The following is a 22338-nucleotide window of genomic DNA, read 5'->3' on the forward strand; positions in this document are numbered from 1 at the left end:
AGGCGTCAGAGCATTGAGAGGGAGGTGTCAGAGCGTTGAGAGGGAGGTGTCGGAGAGTTTAGAGGGAGGTGTCGGAGAGTTTAGAGGGAGGCGTCAGATCATTGAGAGGGAGGTGTCAGAGCGTTGAGAGGGAGGTGTCGGGCGTTGAGAGGGAGGCGTCAGAGCATTGAGAGGGAGGTGTCAGAGCGTTGAGAGGGAGGTGTCGGAGCGTTGAGAGGGAGGCGTCAGAGCATTGAGAGGGAGGTGTCAGAGCGTTGAGAGGGAGGTGTCGGAGCGTTGAGAGGAGGCGTCGGAGCGTTGAGAGGACGCGTCGGAGCGCTGAGAGGGAGGCGTCGGAGCGCTGAGAGGGAGGTGTCAGAGCGTTGAGAGGGAGGTGTCGGAGCATTGAGAGGGAGGTGTCGGGCATTGAGAGGGAGGTGTCGGAGCATTGAGAGGGAGGCCGGAGCATTGAGAGGGAGGCGTCGGAGAGTTTAGAGGGAGGTGTCAGAGCGTTGAGAGGGAGGCGTCAGAGAGTTGAGAGGGAGGTGTCGGAGAGTTGAGAGGGAGGTGTCGGAGCATTGAGAGGGAGGCGTCGGAGCGTTGAGAGGAGGCGTCGGAGTGTTGAGAGGGAGGTGTCGGAGCGCTGAGAGGGAGGCGTCGGAGCGTTGAGAGGGAGGCGTCGGAGCGTTGAGAGGGAGGTGTCGGAGAGTTGAGAGGGAGGTGTCGGAGCGTTGAGAGGGAGGCGTCGGAGAGTTTAGAGGGAGGTGTTGGAGCGTTGAGAGGGAGGTGTCGGAGCGTTGAGAGGGAGGTGTCGGAGCATTGAGAGGGAGGCGTCGGAGCGTTGAGAGGAAGGTGTCGGAGAGTTTAGAGGGAGGTGTTGGAGCGTTGAGAGGGAGGTGTCGGAGAGTTTAGAGGGAGGTGTCGGAGCGTTGAGAGGGAGGTGTCGGAGCGTTGAGAGGGAGGTGTCGGAGAGTTTAGAGGGAGGCGTCGGAGCATTGAGAGGGAGGAGTCGGAGCGTTGAGAGGGAGGTTCGGAGCGTTGAGAGGGAGGTGTCGGAGCGCTGAGAGGGAGGCGTCGGAGCGTTGAGAGGGAGGCGTCGGAGCGTTGAGAGGGAGGCGTCGGAGCGTTGAGAGGGAGGAGTCGGAGCGTTGAGAGAGGAGGTGTCGGAGCGTTGAGAGGGAGGCGTCGGAGCGTTGAGAGGGAGGTGTCGGAGCGTTGAGAGAGAGGCGTCGGAGCGTTGAGAGGGAGGTGTCGGAGCGTTGAGAGGGAGGTGTCGGAGCACTGAGAGGGAGGTGTCGGAGAGTTTCCGGAGCGTTGAGAGGGAGGTGTCGGAGCGTTGAGAGGAGGTGTCGGAGCGCTGAGAGGGAGGCGTCGGAGCGCTGAGAGGGAGGCGTCAGAGAGTTGAGAGGGAGGCGTCGGAGCTTTGAGAGGGACGCGTCAGAGAGTTGAGAGGGAGGCGTCGGAGCTTTGAGAGGGACGCGTCAGAGAGTTGAGAGGGAGGCGTCGGAGAGTTGAGAGGGAGGCGTCGGAGAGTTGAGAGGGAGGCGTCGGAGAGTTGAGAGGGACGGGTCAGAGGGTTGAGATGGATGCGTCGGAGCGTTGAGAGGGAGGTGTCGGAGCGCTGAGAGGGATGTGTCGGAGCGCTGAGAGGGAGGCGTCGGAGCGCTGAGAGGAGCGTCAGAGCGCTGAGAGGGAGGCGTCAGAGCTTTGAGAGGGAGGCGTCAGAGAGTTGAGAGGGAGGTGTCGGAGCGTTGAGAGGGAGGTGTCGGAGCGTTGAGAGGGAGGTGTCGGAGCGCTGAGAGGGAGGCGTCAGAGCGCTGAGAGGGACGCGTCAGAGAGTTGAGAGGGAGGCGTCGGAGCGTTGAGAGTGACGCGTCAGAGAGTTGAGAGGGAGGCGTCGAAGAGTTGAGAGGGAGGCGTCGGAGAGTTGAGAGGGACGCGTCGGAGAGTTGAGAGGGACGGGTCAGAGAGTTGAGATGGATGCGTTGGAGAGTTGAGAGGGAGTAGTCGGAGCGTTGAGAGTGATGCGTCAGAGCATTGAGAGCGACGTGCATTGTGCACAACCCCATCCTGCCCAGCACTGTAGCAGCATCCAATAAGAAAAGGCAACTGTACTTATTCTGAATGAACCCCAGTGCCTTCGAAAAGAATTCAGACCCATTGACTTTTTCCAAATTTTGTTACGTTAAAGCCATATTCAAAAATGTATTAAATAGAAAAATGTCCTCTGCAATCTACAAACCATACCCAATTATGACAAAGCCCCCCCAAAAAGTTTAGACATGTTTGAAAATGTATTAAAAAAAACAAAAACAGAAATACCTCATTTACATAAGTATTCAGACCCTTGGCTATGAGAATCGAAATTGAGCTCAGGTGCATCCTGTTTCCATTTATCATCCTTGAGATGTTTCTACAACCTGATTGTAGTCCACCTGTGGTAAATTCAATTGATTGGAAATGATTTGGAAAGCCACACAGCTGTCTATATAACTTCCCACAGTTGACAGTGGATGTCAGAGCAAATACCAAGCCATGAGTTCGAAATACATGACCGTAGAGCTCCGAGACTACAGGATTGTGTCGAGGCACAGATATGGGGAAGGGTACCAAAACATGTCTGCAGTACTGAAGGTCCCCAAGAACACAGTGGCCTACATCATTCTTAAATGGAAGAAGTTTGGAACAACCAAGACTCTTCCTTGAGCTGGCCAACCGGACAAACTGAACAATTGGGGGAGATGGGCCTTGATCAGGGAGGTGACAGATCTCTAGATGATAGAACCTTCCAGAAGGACAACTGATCAGGGGGGGGGGTCAATTGAATCCATTTCAGAATAAGGCTATGAAGTAACAATAAGGAAAAAGTCAAGGGGTCTAAATGTTTTCCAAAGGCTCTGTATATAACGCCAGAGGACTAGTATCTACCACGAGAGGTAGGTTACAGGACTAGTATCCACCACCACTAGAGGTAGGTTACTGGACTAGTATCCACCACTAGAGGTAGGTTACAGGACTAGTATCCACCACCACTAGAGGTAGGTTACAGGACTAGTATCCACCACCACTAGAGGTAGGTTACAGGACTAGTATCCACCACTAGAGGTAGGTTACTGGACTAGTATCCACCACTAGAGGTAGGTTACAGGACTAGTATCCACCACCACTAGAGGTAGGTTACAGGACTAGTATCCACCACCACTAGAGGTAGGTTACAGGTTACAGGACTAGTATCCACCACTAGAGGTAGGTTACAGGACTAGTATCCACCACCACTAGAGGTAGGTTACAGGACTAGTATCCACCACTAGAGGTAGGTTACAGGACTAGTATCCACCATCCACCACCACTAGAGGTAGGTTACAGGACTAGTATCCACCACCACTAGAGGTAGGTTACAGGACTAGTATCCACCACCACTAGAGGTAGGTTACAGGACTAGTATCCACCACTAGGAGGTTACAGGACTAGTAGGTTACAGGGATCCACCACTAGAGGTAGGTTAGTATCCACCACCACTAGAGGTAGGTTACAGGAGGTATCCACCACTAGAGGTAGGTTACAGGACTAGTATCCACCACTAGAGGTAGGTTACAGGACTAGTATCCACCACTAGAGGTAGGTTACTGGACTAGTATCCACCACTAGAGGTAGGTTACAGGACTAGTATCCACCACCACTAGAGGTAGGTTACAGGACTAGTATCCACCACCACTAGAGGTAGGTTACAGGACTAGTATCCACCACTAGAGGTAGGTTACAGGACTAGTATCCACCACCACTAGAGGTTAGGGTAGAGGTACAGGACTAGTATCCACCACCACTAGAGGTAGGTTACAGGACTAGTATCCACCACTAGAGGTAGGTTACAGGACTAGTACTAGTATCCACTAGTATCCACCACCAGAGGTAGGTTACAGGACTAGTATCCACCACCACCACCACCACTAGAGGTAGGTTACAGGACTAGTATCCACCACCACTAGAGGTAGGTTACAGGACTAGTATCCACCACTAGAGGTAGGTTACAGGACTAGTATCCACCACTAGAGGTAGGTTACAGGACTAGTATCCACCACCTAGAGGTAGGTTACAGTATCCACCACCACTAGAGGTTCAGGACTAGTATCCACCACTAGAGGTAGGTTACAGGACTAGTATCACCACCACTAGAGGTAGGTTACAGGACTAGTATCCACCACTAGAGGTAGGTTACAGGACTAGTATCCACCACTAGAGGTAGGTTACAGGACTAGTATCCACCACCACTAGAGGTAGGTTACAGGACTAGTATCCACCACCACCACTAGAGGTAGGTTACAGGACTAGTATCCACCACTAGAGGTAGGTTACAGGACTAGTATCCACCACTAGAGGTAGGTTACAGGACTAGTATCCACCACCAGAGAGGTAGGTTACAGGACTAGTTACTAGAGGTAGGTTACAGGACTAGTATCCACCACTAGAGGTAGGTTACAGGACTAGTATCCACCACCACTAGAGGTAGGTTACAGGACTAGGACTAGAGGTAGGTTACAGGACTAGTATCCACCACTAGAGGTAGGTTACAGGACTAGTATCCACCACTAGAGGTAGGTTACAGGACTAGTATCCACCACTAGAGGTAGGTTACAGGACTAGTATCCACCACTAGAGGTAGGTTACAGGACTAGTATCCACCACCACTAGAGGTAGGTTACAGGACTAGTATCCACCACCACTAGAGGTAGGTTACAGGACTAGTAGGTTCAGGACATCCCACTAGAGGTAGGTTACAGGACTAGTATCCACCACTAGAGGTAGGTTACAGGACTAGTATCCACCACTAGAGGTAGGTTACAGGACTAGTATCCACCACCACTAGAGGTAGGTTAGGTTACAGGACTAGTATCCACCACTAGAGGTAGGTTACAGGACTAGTATCCACCATCCACCACTAGAGGTAGGTTACAGGACTAGTATCCACCACTAGAGGTAGGTTACAGGACTAGTATCCACCACTAGAGGTAGGTTACAGGACTAGTATCCACCACCACAGGACTAGAGGTAGGTTACAGGACTAGTATCCACCACTAGAGGTAGGTTACAGGACTAGTATCCACCACTAGAGGTAGGTTACAGGACTAGTATCCACCACTAGAGGTAGGTTACAGGACTAGTATCCACCACTAGAGGTAGGTTACAGGACTAGTATCCACCACTAGAGGTAGGTTACAGGACTAGTATCCACCACCACTAGAGGTAGGTTACAGGACTAGTATCCACCACTAGAGGTAGGTTACAGGACTAGTATCCACCACCACTAGAGGTAGGTTACAGGACTAGTATCCACCACTAGAGGTAGGTTACAGGACTAGTATCCACCACCACTAGAGGTAGGTTACAGGACTAGTATCCACCACTAGAGGTAGGTTACAGGACTAGTATCCACCACTAGAGGTAGGTTACAGGACTAGTATCCACCACCACTAGAGGTAGGTTACAGGACTAGTATCCACCACTAGAGGTAGGTTACAGGACTAGTATCCACCACTAGAGGTAGGTTACAGGACTAGTATCCACCACTAGAGGTAGGTTACAGGACTAGTATCCACCACCACTAGAGGTAGGTTACAGGACTAGTATCCACCACTAGAGGTAGGTTACAGGACTAGTATCCACCACTAGAGGTAGGTTACAGGACTAGTATCCACCACCACTAGAGGTAGGTTACAGGACTAGTATCCACCACCACTAGAGTAGGTTCCAGGACCACTAGAGGTAGGTTACAGGACTAGTATCCACCACTAGAGGTAGGTTACAGGACTAGTATCCACCACTAGAGGTAGGTTACAGGACTAGTATCCACCACTAGAGGTAGGTTACAGGACTAGTATCCACCACCACTAGAGGTAGGTTACAGGACTAGTATCCACCACTAGAGGTAGGTTACAGGACTAGTATCCACCACCAGTAGGTTACAGGACTAGTATCACCACCACTAGAGGTAGGTTACAGGACTAGACCACCACTAGAGGTAGGTTACAGGACTAGTATCCACCACTAGAGGTAGGTTACAGGACTAGTATCCACCACCACTAGAGGTAGGTTACAGGACTAGGTCCACCACCACTAGGAGGTAGGTTACAGGACTAGTATCCACCACCACTAGAGGTAGGTTACAGGACTAGTATCCACCACTAGAGGTAGGTTACAGGACTAGTATCCACCACCACTAGAGGTAGGTTACAGGACTAGTATCCACCACTAGAGGTAGGTTACAGGACTAGTATCCACCACTAGAGGTAGGTTACAGGACTAGTATCCACCACTAGAGGTAGGTTACAGGACTAGTATCCACCACTAGAGGTAGGTTACAGGACTAGTATCCACCACCACTAGAGGTAGGTTACAGGACTAGTATCCACCACCACTAGAGGTAGGTTACAGGACTAGTATCCACCACCACTAGAGGTAGGTTACAGGACTAGTATCCACCACTAGAGGTAGGTTACAGGACTAGTATCCACCACTAGAGGTAGGTTACAGGACTAGTATCCACCACCCACCACCACTAGAGGTAGGTTACAGGACTAGTATCCACCACCACTAGAGGTAGGTTACAGGACTAGTATCCACCACTAGAGGTAGGTTACAGGACTAGTATCCACCACCACTAGAGGTAGGTTACAGGACTAGTATCCACCACCACTAGAGGTAGGTTACAGGACTAGTATCCACCACTAGAGGTAGGTTACAGGACTAGTATCCACCACTAGAGGTAGGTTACAGGACTAGTATCCACCACTAGAGGTAGGTTACAGGACTAGTATCCACCACTAGAGGTAGGTTACAGGACTAGTATCCACCACTAGAGGTAGGTTACAGGACTAGTATCCACCACTAGAGGTAGGTTACAGGACTAGTATCCACCACCACTAGAGGTAGGTTACAGGACTAGTATCCACCACCACTAGAGGTAGGTTACAGGACTAGTATCCACCACTAGAGGTAGGTTACAGGACTAGTATCCACCACTAGAGGTAGGTTACAGGACTAGTATCCACCACTAGAGGTAGGTTACAGGACTAGTATCCACCACCACTAGAGGTAGGTTACAGGACTAGTATCCACCACTAGAGGTAGGTTACAGGACTAGTATCCACCACTAGAGGTAGGTTACAGGACTAGTATCCACCACTAGAGGTAGGTTACAGGACTAGTATCCACCACTAGAGGTAGGTTACAGGACTAGTATCCACCACTAGAGGTAGGTTACAGGACTAGTATCCACCACCACTAGAGGTAGGTTACAGGACTAGTATCCACCACCACTAGAGGTAGGTTACAGGACTAGTATCCACCACTAGAGGTAGGTTACAGGACTAGTATCCACCACCACTAGAGGTAGGTTACAGGACTAGTATCCACCACTAGAGGTAGGTTACAGGACTAGTATCCACCACTAGAGGTAGGTTACAGGGACTAGGTAGGTTCAGGACTAGTATCCACCACTAGAGGTAGGTTACAGGACTAGTATCCACCACTAGAGGTATGTTACAGGACTAGTATCCACCACTAGAGGTAGGTTACAGGACTAGTATCCACCACTAGAGGTAGGTTACAGGACTAGTATCCACCACTAGAGGTAGGTTACAGGACTAGTATCCACCACTAGAGGTAGGTTACAGGACTAGTATCCACCACTAGAGGTAGGTTACAGGACTAGTATCCACCACTAGAGGTAGGTTACAGGACTAGTATCCACCACCACTAGAGGTAGGTTACAGGACTAGTATCCACCACCACTAGAGGTAGGTTACAGGACTAGTATCCACCACCAGAGGGTAGGTTACAGGACTAGTATCCACCACTAGAGGTAGGTTACAGGACTAGTATCCACCACTAGAGGTAGGTTACAGGACTAGTATCCACCACTAGAGGTAGGTTACAGGACTAGTATCCACCACTAGAGGTAGGTTACAGGACTAGACTAGAGGTAGGTTACAGGACTAGTACCACTAGAGGTAGGTTACAGGACTAGTATCCACCACTAGAGGTAGGTTACAGGACTAGTATCCACCACTAGAGGTAGGTTACAGGACTAGTATCCACCACCACTAGAGGTAGGTTACAGGACTAGTATCCACCACCACTAGAGGTAGGTTACAGGACTAGTATCCACCACCACTAGGTAGGTTACAGGACTAGTATCCACCACTAGAGGTAGGTTACAGGACCATCCACCACTAGAGGTAGGTTACAGGACTAGTATCCACCACCACTAGAGGTAGGTTACAGGACTAGTATCCACCACTAGAGGTAGGTTACAGGACTAGTATCCACCACTAGAGGTAGGTTACAGGACTAGTATCCACCACCAGAGGTAGGTTACAGGACTAGTATCCACCACCACTAGAGGTAGGTTACAGGACTAGTATCCACCACTAGAGGTAGGTTACAGGACTAGTATCCACCACCACTAGAGGTAGGGTTCCACTAGAGGTAGGTTACTAGTATCCACCACCACTAGAGGTAGGTTACAGGACTAGTATCCAGGACACCACTAGAGGTAGGTTACAGGACTAGTATCCACCACCACTAGAGGTAGGTTACAGGACTAGTATCCACCACCACTAGAGGTAGGTTACAGGACTAGTATCCACCACCACTAGTATCCACCACCACTAGAGGTAGGTTACAGGACTAGTATCCACCACCACTAGAGGTAGGTTACAGGACTAGTATCCACCACTAGAGGTAGGTTACAGGACTAGTATCCACCACCACTAGAGGTAGGTTACAGGACTAGTATCCACCACTAGAGGTAGGTTACAGGACTAGTATCCACCACCACTAGAGGTAGGTTACAGGACTAGTATCCACCACTAGAGGTAGGTTACAGGACTAGTATCCACCACCACTAGAGGTTAGGGTTACAGGACTAGTATCCACCACCACTAGAGGTAGGTTACAGGACTAGTATCCACCACCACTAGAGGTAGGTTACAGGACTAGTATCCACCACCACTAGAGGTAGGTTACTAGAGGACTAGTATCCACCACTAGAGGTAGGTTACAGGACTAGTATCCACCACCACTAGAGGTAGGTTACAGGGACACTAGAGGTAGGTTACAGGACTAGTATCCACCACTAGAGGTAGGTTACAGGACTAGTATCCACCACCACTAGAGGTAGGTTACAGGACTAGTATCCACCACCACTAGAGGTAGGTTACAGGACTAGGACTAGTATCCACCACTAGAGGTAGGTTACAGGACTAGTATCCACCACCACTAGAGGTAGGTTACAGGACTAGTATCCACCACCACTAGAGGTAGGTTACAGGACTAGTATCCACCACCACTAGAGGTAGGTTACAGGACTAGTATCCACCACCACTAGAGGTAGGTTACAGGACTAGTATCCACCACCACTAGAGGTAGGTTACAGGACTAGTATCCACCACTAGAGGTAGGTTACAGGACTAGTATCCACCACCACTAGAGGTAGGTTACAGGACTAGTATCCACCACCACGAGAGGTAGGTTACAGGACTAGTATCCACCACTAGAGGTAGGTTACAGGACTAGTATCCACCACTAGAGGTAGGTTACAGGACTAGTATCCACAACTAGAGGTAGGATACAGGACTAGTATCCACCACTAGAGGTAGGTTACAGGACTAGTATCCACCACTAGAGGTAGGTTACAGGACTAGTATCCACCACCACTAGAGGTAGGTTACAGGACTAGTATCCACCACTAGAGGTAGGTTACAGGACTAGTACCACCACTAGAAGTAGGTTACAGGACTAGTATCCACCACTAGAGGTAGGTTACAGGACTAGTATCCACCACTAGAGGTAGGTTACAGGACTAGTATCCACCACCACTAGAGGTAGGTTACAGGACTAGTATCCACCACTAGAGGTAGGTTACAGGACTAGTATCCACCACTAGAGGTAGGTTACAGGGACTAGTATCCACCACTAGAGGTAGGTTACAGGACTAGTATCCACCACCACTAGAGGTAGGTTACAGGACTAGTATCCACCACTAGAGGTAGGTTACAGGACTAGTATCCACCACTAGAGGTAGGTTACAGGACTAGTATCCACCACCACTAGAGGTAGGTTACAGGACTAGACTCCACCACTAGAGGTAGGTTACAGGACTAGTATCCACCACCAGAGGTAGGTTACAGGACTAGTATCCACCACCACTAGAGGTAGGTTACAGGACTAGTATCCACCACTAGAGGTAGGTTACAGGACTAGTATCCACCACCACTAGAGGTAGGTTACAGGACTAGTATCCACCACCACTAGAGGTAGGTTACAGGACTAGTATCCACCACCACTAGAGGTAGGTTACAGGACTAGTATCCACCACTAGAGGTAGGTTACAGGACTAGTATCCACCACCACTAGAGGTAGGTTACAGGACTAGTATCCACCACCACTAGAGGTAGGTTACAGGACTAGTATCCACCACTAGAGGTTACAGGACTAGTATCCACCAGGAGGTAGGTTACAGGACTAGTATCCACCACTAGAGGTAGGTTACAGGACTAGTATCCACCACTAGAGGTAGGTTACAGGACTAGTATCCACCACCACTAGAGGTAGGTTACAGGACTAGTATCCATCCACCACTAGAGGTAGGTTACAGGACTAGTATCCACCACTAGAGGTAGGTTACAGGACTAGTATCCACCACTAGAGGTAGGTTACAGGACTAGTATCCACCACCACTAGAGGTAGGTTACAGGACTAGTATCCACCACTAGAGGTAGGTTACAGGACACCACCACTAGAGGTAGGTTATCCACCACTACTAGAGGTAGGTTACAGGACTAGTATCCACCACTAGAGGTAGGTTACAGGACTAGTATCCACCACCACTAGAGGTAGGTTACAGGACTAGTATCCACCACCACTAGTAGGTTACAGGGTATCCACCACCACTAGAGGTAGGTTACAGGACTAGTATCCACCACCACTAGAGGTAGGTTACAGGACTAGTATCCACCACTAGTAGAGGTAGGTTACAGGACTAGTATCCACCACCAGAGAGGTAGGTTACAGGACTAGTATCCACCACCACTAGAGGTAGGTTACAGGACTAGTATCCACCACCACTAGAGGTAGGTTACAGGACTAGTATCCACCACTAGAGGTAGGTTACAGGACTAGTATCCACCACCACTAGAGGTAGGTTACAGGACTAGTATCCACCACCACTAGAGGTAGGTTACAGGACTAGTATCCACCACTAGAGGTAGGTTACAGGACTAGTATCCACCACTAGAGGTAGGTTACAGGACTAGTATCCACCACCACTAGAGGTAGGTTACAGGACTAGTATCCACCACCACTAGAGGTAGGTTACAGGACTAGTATCCACCACCACTAGAGGTAGGTTACAGGACTAGTATCCACCACTAGAGGTAGGTTACAGGACTAGTATCCACCACCACTAGAGGTAGGTTACAGGACTAGTATCCACCACTAGAGGTAGGTTACAGGACTAGTATCCACCACTAGAGGTTAGGTTACAGGACTTAGTATCCACCACTAGAGGTAGGTTACAGGACTAGTATCCACCACTAGAGGTAGGTTACAGGACTAGTATCCACCACTAGAGGTAGGTTACAGGACTAGTATCCACCACCACTAGAGGTAGGTTACAGGACTAGTATCCACCACTAGAGGTAGGTTACAGGACTAGTATCCACCACCACTAGGTTCCACCACCACTAGAGGTAGGTTACAGGACTAGTATCCACCACCACTAGAGGTAGGTTACAGGACTAGTATCCACCACCACTAGAGGTAGGTTACAGGACTAGTATCCACCACCACTAGAGGTAGGTTACAGGACTAGTATCCACCACCACTAGAGGTAGGTTACAGGACTAGTATCCACCACCAGAGGTAGGTTACAGGACTAGTATCCACCACCACTAGAGGTAGGTTACAGGACTAGTATCCACCACCACTAGAGGTAGGTTACAGGACTAGTATCCACCACCACTAGAGGTAGGTTACAGGACTAGTATCCACCACCACTAGAGGTAGGTTACAGGACTAGTATCCACCACTAGAGGTAGGTTACAGGACTAGTATCCACCACCACTAGAGGTAGGTTACAGGACTAGTATCCACCACCACTAGAGGTAGGTTACAGGACTAGTATCCACCACCACTAGAGGTAGGTTACAGGACTAGTATCCACCACTAGAGGTAGGTTACAGGACTAGTATCCACCACCACTAGAGGTAGGTTACAGGACTAGTATCCACCACTAGAGGTAGGTTACAGGACTTAGTATCCACCACTAGAGGTAGGTTACAGGACTAGTATCCACCACCACTAGAGGTAGGTTACAGGACTAGTATCCACCACTAGAGGTAGGTTACAGGACTAGTATCCACCACCACTAGAGGTAGGTTACAGGACTAGTATCCACCACCACTAGAGGTAGGTTACAGGACTAGTATCCACCACCACTAGAGGTAGGTTACAGGACTAGTATCCACCACTAGAGGTAGGTTACAGGACTAGTATCCACCACCACGAGAGGTAGGTTACAGGACTAGTATCCACCACCACGAGAGGTAGGTTACAGGACTAGTATCCACCACTAGAGGTAGGTTACAGGACTAGTATCCACCACTAGAGGTAGGTTACAGGACTAGTGTCCACAACTAGAGGTAGGATACAGGACTAGTATCCACCACTAGAGGTAGGTTACAGGACTAGTATACACCACTAGAGGTAGGTTACAAGACTAGTACACACCTTCCTCTGCATCTCTTGCCTTCTTTTCGGCCCCGTCTTGCCTGGCACACTGCAGCATCATCCCACAGAAGGCCTTCATCACCGGGTGACTCTGACTCACTTCAATCTTTAGATAGTGAGCATAGCAACGGTAGGCTGTTTGAGAGACACAAGGACAGAGAGTTAGGGAGTTCAGAATCACTGGGCTAAAGCAATAGACACTGGAGTTGAATCAAGATTTTCTCCAATCGAAAGCCTGTGCCCGATGTTATAATGTCTTATGTAGTCGTTATAAAGGCTTTATGAATGCATATGCAACAATTGGGGCACACAATAAAGTTTTACATCTTATACACATTTGCTTATTGCAAGGATTGCCTCCAAAGCCTAAAACAGATGTTATATCATAACGCCTTATTCACAATGTCTCCTGAACCCTCCTGTCTCAGCCTCCAGTATTTATGCTGCAGTAGTTTATGTGTCGGGGGGCTGGGGTCAGTTTGTTATATCTGGAGTACTTCTCCTGTCCTATTCGGTGTCCTGTGTGAATCTAAGTGTGCGTTCTCTAATTCTCTCCTTCTCTCTTTCTTTCTCTCTCTCAGAGGACCTGAGCCCTAGGTCCATGCCCCAGGACTACCTGACATGATGACTCCTTGCTGTCCCCAGTCCACCTGGCCATGCTGCTGCTCCAGTTTCAACTTCCACCTGACTGTGCTGCTGCTCCAGTTTCAACTGTTCTGCCTTATTATTATTCGACCATGCTGTACATTTATGAACATTTGAACATCTTGGCCATGTTCTGTTATAATCTCCACCCGGCACAGCCAGGAGAGGACTGGCCACCCCTCATAGCCTTGTTCCTCTCTAGGTTTCTTCCTAGGTTTTGGCCTTTCTAGGGAGTTTTTCCTAGCCACCGTGCTTCTACACCTGCATTGCTTGCTGTTTGGGGTTTTAGGCTGGGTTTCTGTACAGCACTTTGAGATATCAGCGTATGTACGAAGGGCTATATAAATAAATTTGATTTGATTTGATTTGTAGCAGTTATAAATGCATAATGTAGGCTACATAGTGTTACCCAATATATTGTACAATAATTGTGTCTTTTTCCAAAGCTATTCCTACACAACATCCACAACACCAACACCATTTTAATTATTTATTAGACGCTCTTATGAAGAGCAACTTACTTATAGTTCATTCATCTTCAGATAGCTAGGTGGGACAACCACATATCACAGTCATAGTCAGTACATTCATCTCCAGATAGCTAGGTGGGACAACCACATATCACAGTCATAGTCAGTACATTCATCTTCAGATAGCTAGGTGGACCAGTCATAGTCAGTATATTCATCTTCAGATAGCTAGGTGGACCAGTCATAGTCAGTATATTCATCTTCAGATAGCTAGGTGGACCAGTCATAGTCAGTACATTCATCTTCAGATAGCTAGGTGGACCAGTCATAGTCAGTACATTCATCTTCAGGTAGCTAGGTGGATCAGTCATAGTCAGTACATTCATCTTCAGATAGCTAGGTGGGACAACCACATATCACAGTCATAGTCAGTACATTCATCTTCAGTAAAGGAAATATATCTAATATTACAAACTAAACTATTAAACTCATCAAAGTCAGAGCTAGAAGGGTAAAAAAAAAGTCAAGTGAAAGTTTTTTTTGGTGGGTCATCAAGTCGAGGGTCGAGGGTGGCTACTTTGAAGAATCTTTTGATTTGTTTCACACTTTTAGTAGGGTGCTGTCTTTCAGATGGGACGTTAAACGGGTGTCCTGACTCTCTGTGGTCAGAGTAGGGGTGTTAACCCTGGTGTCCTGACTCTCTGTGGTCAGAGTAGAGGTGTCCTGACTCTCTGTGGTCAGAGTAGGGGTGTCCTGACTCTCTGTGGTCAGAGTAGGGGTGTTAACCCTGGTGTCCTGACTCTCTGTGGTCAGAGTAGGGGTGTCCTGACTCTCTGTGGTCAGAGTAGGGGTGTCAGAGTAGGGGTGTTAACCCTGGTGTCCTGACTCTCTGTGGTCAGAGTAGGGGTGTCCCGACTCTCTGTGGTCAGAGTAGGGGTGTCCTGACTCTCTGTGGTTAGAGTAAAGGTGTCCTGACTCTCTGTGGTCAGAGTAGGGGTGTCCTGACTCTCTGTGGTCAGAGTAGGGGTGTTAACCCTGGTGTCCTGACTCTCTGTGGTCAGAGTAGGGGTGTTAACCCTGGTGTCCTGACTCTCTGTGGTCAGAGTAGGGGTGTTAACCCTGGTGTCCTGACTCTCTGTGGTTAGGGTAAAGGTGTCCTGACTCTCTGTGGTCAGAGTAGGGGTGTCCTGACTCTCTGTGGTCAGAGTAGGGGTGTTAACCCTGGTGTCCTGACTCTCTGTGGTCAGAGTAGGGGTGTTAACCCTGGTGTCCTGACTCTCTGTGGTCAGAGTAGGGGTGTTAACCCTGGTGTCCTGACTCTCTGTGGTCAGAGTAGGGGTGTTAACCCTGGTGTCCTGACTCTCTGTGGTTAGAGTAAAGGGGTCCTGGCTAAATTCCTAAATCTGACCATCATGGTCACCTAATCATCCCCAGCATACAATTGGCTCATTCCTCCCCCCTGTCACTATTCCCCAGGTTGTTGCTCAAAATGAGAATGTGTTCTCAGTCAACCTACCTGGTAAAATAACATAAAAATAGTAACACTTTTTTGGTTACTACATGGTTCCATTTGTGTTATTTCATAATGTTGATGTATTCACTATTATTCTACAATGTAGAAAATAGTACAAATAAATAGAAACCCTGGAATGAGTAGGTGTATCCAAACTGACTTTGTGTTTGAGTTGATCCTGACTAGTCTCCCAGTCCCTGCCACTGAAAAACATCCCCACAGCATGATGCTGCCACCACTTTGCTTCACCGTAGGGATGGTGCCAGGTTTCCTCCAGACGTGACACTTGGCATTCAGGCCAAAGAGTTCAATCTTGGTTTCATCAGATCTTGTTTCTCCTCGTCTGAGAGTCTTTAGTTGCCTTTTGGCAAACTCCAAGTGGGCTGTCATGTGCCTTCTATCATAAATGCCTAATTGGTGGAGTGCTGCAGAGATTGTTGTCCTTCTGGAAGGTTCTCCCATCTCCAAAGAGGAACTCTGAAGCACTGTCAGAGTGACCATCGGGTTCTTGGACACCTCCCTGACCAAGGCCCATCTCCCCCGATTGCTCAGTTTTGCAGGGCGGCCAGCTCTAGGAAGAGTCTTTGTGGTTCCGAACTTCTTCCATTGAAGAACGATGGAGGTCACTGTTTTTTTGGGGACCTTCAATGCTGCAGACATTTTATGGCTCCTTTCCCCAGATCTGTGCCTCGACACAATCCTGTCTCAGAGCTCTTCAGACAATTCCCTCCACCTCATGGCTTGGTTTTTGCTCTGGCATGCACTGTCAACTGTGGTACCTTACATAAACAGATGTGTGCCTTTCCAAATCATGTCCAATCAATTGAATTTATCACAGGTGTACTCCAATCTAGTTGTAGAAAAATCTCAAGGATGATCAATGGAAACAGTATGCACCTGAGCTCAGTTTACAGTCTCATTGCAAAGGGTCTGAATATAAGGCATTTCTGTTTTTGACTTTTAATACATTAACTAAATTATCTAAAAACCTGTTTTCACCTTGTCATCATGGGGTATTGTGATGTCATTATGGGGTATTGTGATGTCATCATGGGGTATTATTTGTAGATTGATGACGAATTTGTTTTATTTAATCCATTTTAGAATAAGGCTTTAATGTAGCAACATGTGGAAGAAGTCAAGAGGTCTGAATACTGGGTCTGAGTCCCTAATGGCACCCTATTCCCTATATAGTGCACTACTTTAGACCAGAGCCCTATGGAACCCTATTCCCTATATAGTGCACTACTTTAGACCAGAGCCCTATGGAACCCTATTCCCTATGTGGTGCACTACTTTGGACCCGAACCCTATAGAACCCTATTCCCTATGTAGTGCACTACTTTGGACCAGAGCCCTATCAGAAATAGTGTGCTATTTGGGACATCTCATAACTGCAGCAATTTCTGAGATTGGACTGCAATCACAATGCTGTGGCAAAGCATAGGGATAACGGTCTAACAGACTAGAGAATCCGGATATAAGGTTTCTGCTTGCAGCATGGTGAAGTGGAGGAGAAAACCACGGGATGGGCCCTGGTCACAGGTAGTGCACTATTACGGGAATAGGGTGCCATTTGGGACACAGCCCTATTTCTGTCCTCAAAGTGGGAACTCTATAAATGCATTTATTCATTTATTCAGAGTAAATTGGTCCATTTTACTTAACACTATGGTGAGAGTATCATCGGGGGGGGGGTGAAAATAACTGGGAGAAAATGACTTCTTGCCATTAGCCTACATATTGGTTCAAATAATATAATTGTGTGTCTGAAACTAGATCCAATGTCTTCTCTTTAGAGAATTGTAAACACTAAGTGGTGAAATCTATCCATGCCTTTAGTGGACTGTTGTGAACACAGGAAGCTGCTGAGGGGAGGACGGCTCAGAATAACGGCCAGAACGGAGCCAATGGAACGGCATCAAACACCTGGAAACCATGGAAACCATGTGTTTGATGTACTTGATACCGTTCCACCTATTCCGCTCCAGGCATTATCACAAACCAGTCCTCCTCCAATGAATCTGCCACCAACCTCCTGTGGTTCTTAGTGGTTGCACACATTAAAACACTAACCTTACAGGGTTAGGCTCAATTACAGAGAAATTGTAAGAGGTTGGAGTCATTCCACCTCAGACAGCACAAGAAAGTGGATTTCAAAACCCACCAGCTCAGAATGTTCTGAAATCGTTTCTGCAGTGAGAAACAGATACGAATTCCTGAAACATTTTGTTGAAATATAATTTGATCACTGAGAAGGTAAGCTAATTGATTGGATTCAAATTGGCCATGTCAATTTATAGGATTCATATAGTATTCCATAAATGTAGTACCAAACATCCTAACAAGATGCGAGAATGGCTTTCTGAAATGAAATGTAATGTAGTAGTAGGAATGTAGATGTAGTAGTTAAATAGGCTATGTCCAGAAACAACCCCTAGCCCCTTTCCCCATGTGGAGCTCTGAGAGGATTAGACAGGTACAAGTCCAGACCAGGGGGTAGGAGATCTGAGAGGATTGGACAGGGACACGTCCAGACCAGGGGGTAGGAGATCTGAGAGGATTGGACAGGTACATGTCCAGACCAGGGGGTAGGAGATCTGAGAGGATTGGACAGGGACACATCCAGACTAGAGGGTAGGAGATCTGAGAGGATTGGACAGGTACAAGTCCAGACCAGGGGGTAGGAGATCTGAGAGAATTGGACAGGGACACGTCCAGACTAGAGGGTAGGAGGTCTGAGAGGATTGGACAGGGACCGAGGTTGTTTCCGAACATGGGTTAGATCACCTGTGTGAACTCCAGATAAACACAAAGGGTCCCAGTGACTCACCGGGGTCAAAGGCCTCTACATTGCGGTTGAGGAGGCTGATGTCCATGCGTCCCAGGTGGACGATATTGAACAGGGCCGTGATGACCAGCCGCCACACTCCCAGCACCACACCAATCAGAACATTGACCGGGAACAACAGGTAGGTCAGCAGGAAGAGACTACCCCTAGGAGAGAAACACAGAGTCAACAATCTAACCTATCTGTACCTGCCACCAATAAGAAACTAATGTTTACACCTGGAACAAATAAGAAACTAATGTTTACACCTGGCACCAATAAGAACCTAATGTCTACACCTGGCACCAATAAGAAACTAATGTCTACCCTGTCTACACCTGGCACCAATAAGAAACTAATGTCTACACCTGGAACCAATAAGAAACTAATGTCTAGCCTGTCTACACCTGGCACCAATAACAAACTAATGTCTACACCTGGCACCAATAAGAAACTAATGTCTACCCTGTCTACACCTGGCACCAATAAGAAACTAATGTCTACACCTGGCACCAATAAGAAACTAATGTCTACACCTGGCACCAATAAGAAACTAATGTCTAGCCTGGCACCAATAAGAAACTAATGTCTACACCTGGAACCAATAAGAAACTAATGTCTAGCCTGGCACCAATAAGAAACTAATGTCTACCCTGTCTACACCTGGCACCAATAAGAAACTAATGTCTACACCTGGCACCAATAAGAAACTAATGTCTACACCTGGCACCAATAAGAAACTAATGTCTAGCCTGGCACCAATAAGAAACTAATGTCTAGCCTGGCACCAATAAGAAACTAATGTCTAGCCTGGCACCAATAAGAAACTAATGTCTAGCCTGGCACCAATAACAAACTAATGTCTACACCTGGAACCAATAACAAACTAATGTCTACACCTGGAACCAATAAGAAACTAATGTCTACACCTGGAACCAATAAGAAACTAATGTCTACACCTGGAACCAATAAGAAACTAATGTCTACACCTGGCACCAATAAGAAACTAATGTCTACACCTGGCACCAATAAGAAACTAATGTCTACACCTGGCACCAATAAGAAACTAATGTCTAGCCTGGCACCAATAAGAAACTAATGTCTACACCTGGAACCAATAAGAAACTAATGTCTACACCTGGCACCAATAAGAAACTAATGTCTAGCCTGTCTCCACCTGGCACCAATAAGAAACTAATGTCTACACCTGGAACCAATAAGAAACTAATGTCTACACCTGGCACCAATAAGAAACTAATGTCTAGCCTGGCACCAACAAGAAACTAATGTCTACACCTGGCACCAATAAGAAACTAATGTCTACACCTGGAACCAATAAGAAACTAATGTCTACACCTGAAACCAATAAGAAACTAATGTCTACACCTGGCACCAATAAGAAACTAATGTCTAGCCTGTCTACACCTGGCACCAATAAGAAACTAATGTCTACACCTGGAACCAATAACAAACTAATGTCTACACCTGGAACCAATAAGAAACTAATGTCTACACCTGGAACCAATAAGAAACTAATGTCTACACCTGGAACCAATAAGAAACTAATGTCTACACCTGGCACCAATAAGAAACTAATGTCTAGCCTGTCTACACCTGGCACCAATAAGAAACTAATGTCTAGCCTGGCACCAATAAGAAACTAATGTCTAGCCTGGCACCAATAAGAAACTAATGTCTAGCCTGGCACCAATAAGAAACTAATGTCTACACCTGGCACCAATAAGACACTAATGTCTACCCTGTCTACACCTGGCACCAAAAAGAAACTATTGTCTAGCCTGGCACCAATAAGAAGCTAATGTCTATACCTGGCACCAATAACAAACTAATGTCTAGCCTGGCACCAATAAGAAACTAATGTCTACACCTGGAACCAATAACAAACTAATGTCTACCCTGTCTACACCTGGAACCAATAAGAAACTAATGTCTAGCCTGGAACCAATAAGAAACTAATGTCTACACCTGGCACCAATAAGAAACTAATGTCTATACCTGGCACCAATAAGAAACTAATGTCTACCCTGTCTACACCTGGAACCAATAAGAAACTAATGTCTACACCTGGCACCAATAAGAAACTAATGTCTACCCTGTCTACACCTGGAACCAATAAGAAACTAATGTCTACACCTGGAACCAATAAGAAACTAATGTCTACACCTGGCACCAATAAGAAACTAATGTCTATACCTGGCACCAATAAGGAACTAATGTCTACCCTGTCTACACCTGGCACCAATAAGAAACTAATGTCTACACCTGGCACCAATAAGAAACTAATGTCTACACCTGGCACCAATAAGAAACTAATGTCTACACCTGGCACCAATAAGAAACTAATGTCTAGCCTGGCACCAATAACAAACTAATGTCTAGCCTGGCACCAATAACAAACTAATATCTACACCTGGAACCAATAAGAAACTAATGTCTACACCTGGAACCAATAAAAAACTAATGTCTAGACCTGGAACCAATAAGAAACTAATGTCTACACCTGGCACCAATAAGAAACTAATGTCTACACCTGGAACCAATAAGAAACTAATGTCTACACCTGGCACCAATAAGAAACTAATGTCTACATCTGGCACCAGTAACAAACTAATGTCTACACCTGGCACCAATAAGAAACTAATGTCTACACCTGGAACCAATAACAAACTAATGTCTAGCCTGGCACCAATAAGAAACTAATGTCTATACCTGGAACCAATAAGAAACTAATGTCTACCCTGTCTACACCTGGCACCAATAAGAAACTAATGTCTATACCTGGAACCAATAAGAAACTAATGTCTACCCTGTCTACACCTGGCACCAATAAGAAACTAATGTCTACCCTGTCTACACCTGGAACCAATAAGAAATGAATGTCTACACCTGGCACCAATAAGAAACTAATGTCTACACCTGGCACCAATAAGAAACTAATGTCTACACCTGGAACCAATAACAAACTAATGTCTACACCTGGAACCAATAAGAAACTAATGTCTACACCTGGAACCAATAACAAACTAATGTCTACACCTGGCACCAATAAGAAACGAATGTCTACACCTGGAACCAATAACAAACTAATGTCTACACCTGGAACCAATAAGAAATGAATGTCTACACCTGGCACCAATAAGAAACTAATGTCTACACCTGGAACCAATAACAAACTAATGTCTACACCTGGCACCAATAAGAAACTAATGTCTACGCCTGGAACCAATAACAAACTAATATCTACACCTGGAACCAATAAGAAACTAATGTCTACACCTGGAACCAATAAGAAACTAATGTCTACACCTGGCACCAATAAGAAACGAATGTCTACCCTGTCTACACCTGGCACCAATAAGAAACTAATGTCTACACCTGGCACCAATAAGAAACTAATGTCTACACCTGGCACCAATAAGAAACTAATGTCTACACCTGGAACCAATAACAAACTAATGTCTACACCTGGCACCAATAAGAAACTAATGTCTACACCTGGAACCAATAACAAACTAATGTCTACACCTGGCACCAATAAGAAACTAATGTCTACCCTGTCTACACCTGGCACCAATAAGAAACTAATGTCCATCTGAACATGATTATCACATTTAACTGATAGGCCTCGCAAGCAACGAAACATTCATGTAAGTTCGCGAGATCAGGGTAACTATGTCAGTTATTTGAGAGAATGTACAACCTATCTACCTACGATACATCCTAGAACTAGAATGAGAGACCAGATCATACCTAACAACACAGTCAATCTACAGAACACACTAGTGTACATACCTGTTGTGGAGGTCCCGTGTCCCTGCAGACTTCTTAATGAAGCAGAACCTGGTGGTGACATGTTGGACCACTACAACTGAGAACAGCATCAACCAGAACGGCCTGAGGAGAAGAAATGAAGGGGATACATTATATTTGAAAGGTAACCACATTATAACCCATACATAACCCATACATAACCCATACATTATCCATACATAATCCAAACATAATCCAAACATAAACCATACTTAACCCATACATAACCCACACATAACCCATACATAGTCCATACATTATCCATACATAATCCAAACATAAAC

General features: G+C 46.8%; 1 protein-coding gene across 2 annotated transcripts in view; it reads right to left on the reverse strand.

The window, feature by feature from the left end:
* Positions 1-22338, reverse strand: part of stra6 (signaling receptor and transporter of retinol STRA6) — a 106196-nt gene that overhangs the window by 14120 nt on the left and 69738 nt on the right. For both annotated transcript variants that reach the window (XM_042328897.1, XM_042328669.1), the window contains 3 exons: positions 22037-22138; positions 18227-18390; positions 12766-12900 (listed from right to left, as the gene is read on the reverse strand). In XM_042328897.1, the coding sequence (XP_042184831.1) occupies positions 12766-12900; positions 18227-18390; positions 22037-22138 (401 nt within the window). The remainder of the gene's footprint in view (positions 1-12765; positions 12901-18226; positions 18391-22036; positions 22139-22338) is intronic.

Source organism: Oncorhynchus tshawytscha, linkage group LG01 (assembly GCF_018296145.1).
Source record: "Oncorhynchus tshawytscha isolate Ot180627B linkage group LG01, Otsh_v2.0, whole genome shotgun sequence".
NCBI classification, from domain to species: domain Eukaryota; kingdom Metazoa; phylum Chordata; class Actinopteri; order Salmoniformes; family Salmonidae; genus Oncorhynchus; species Oncorhynchus tshawytscha.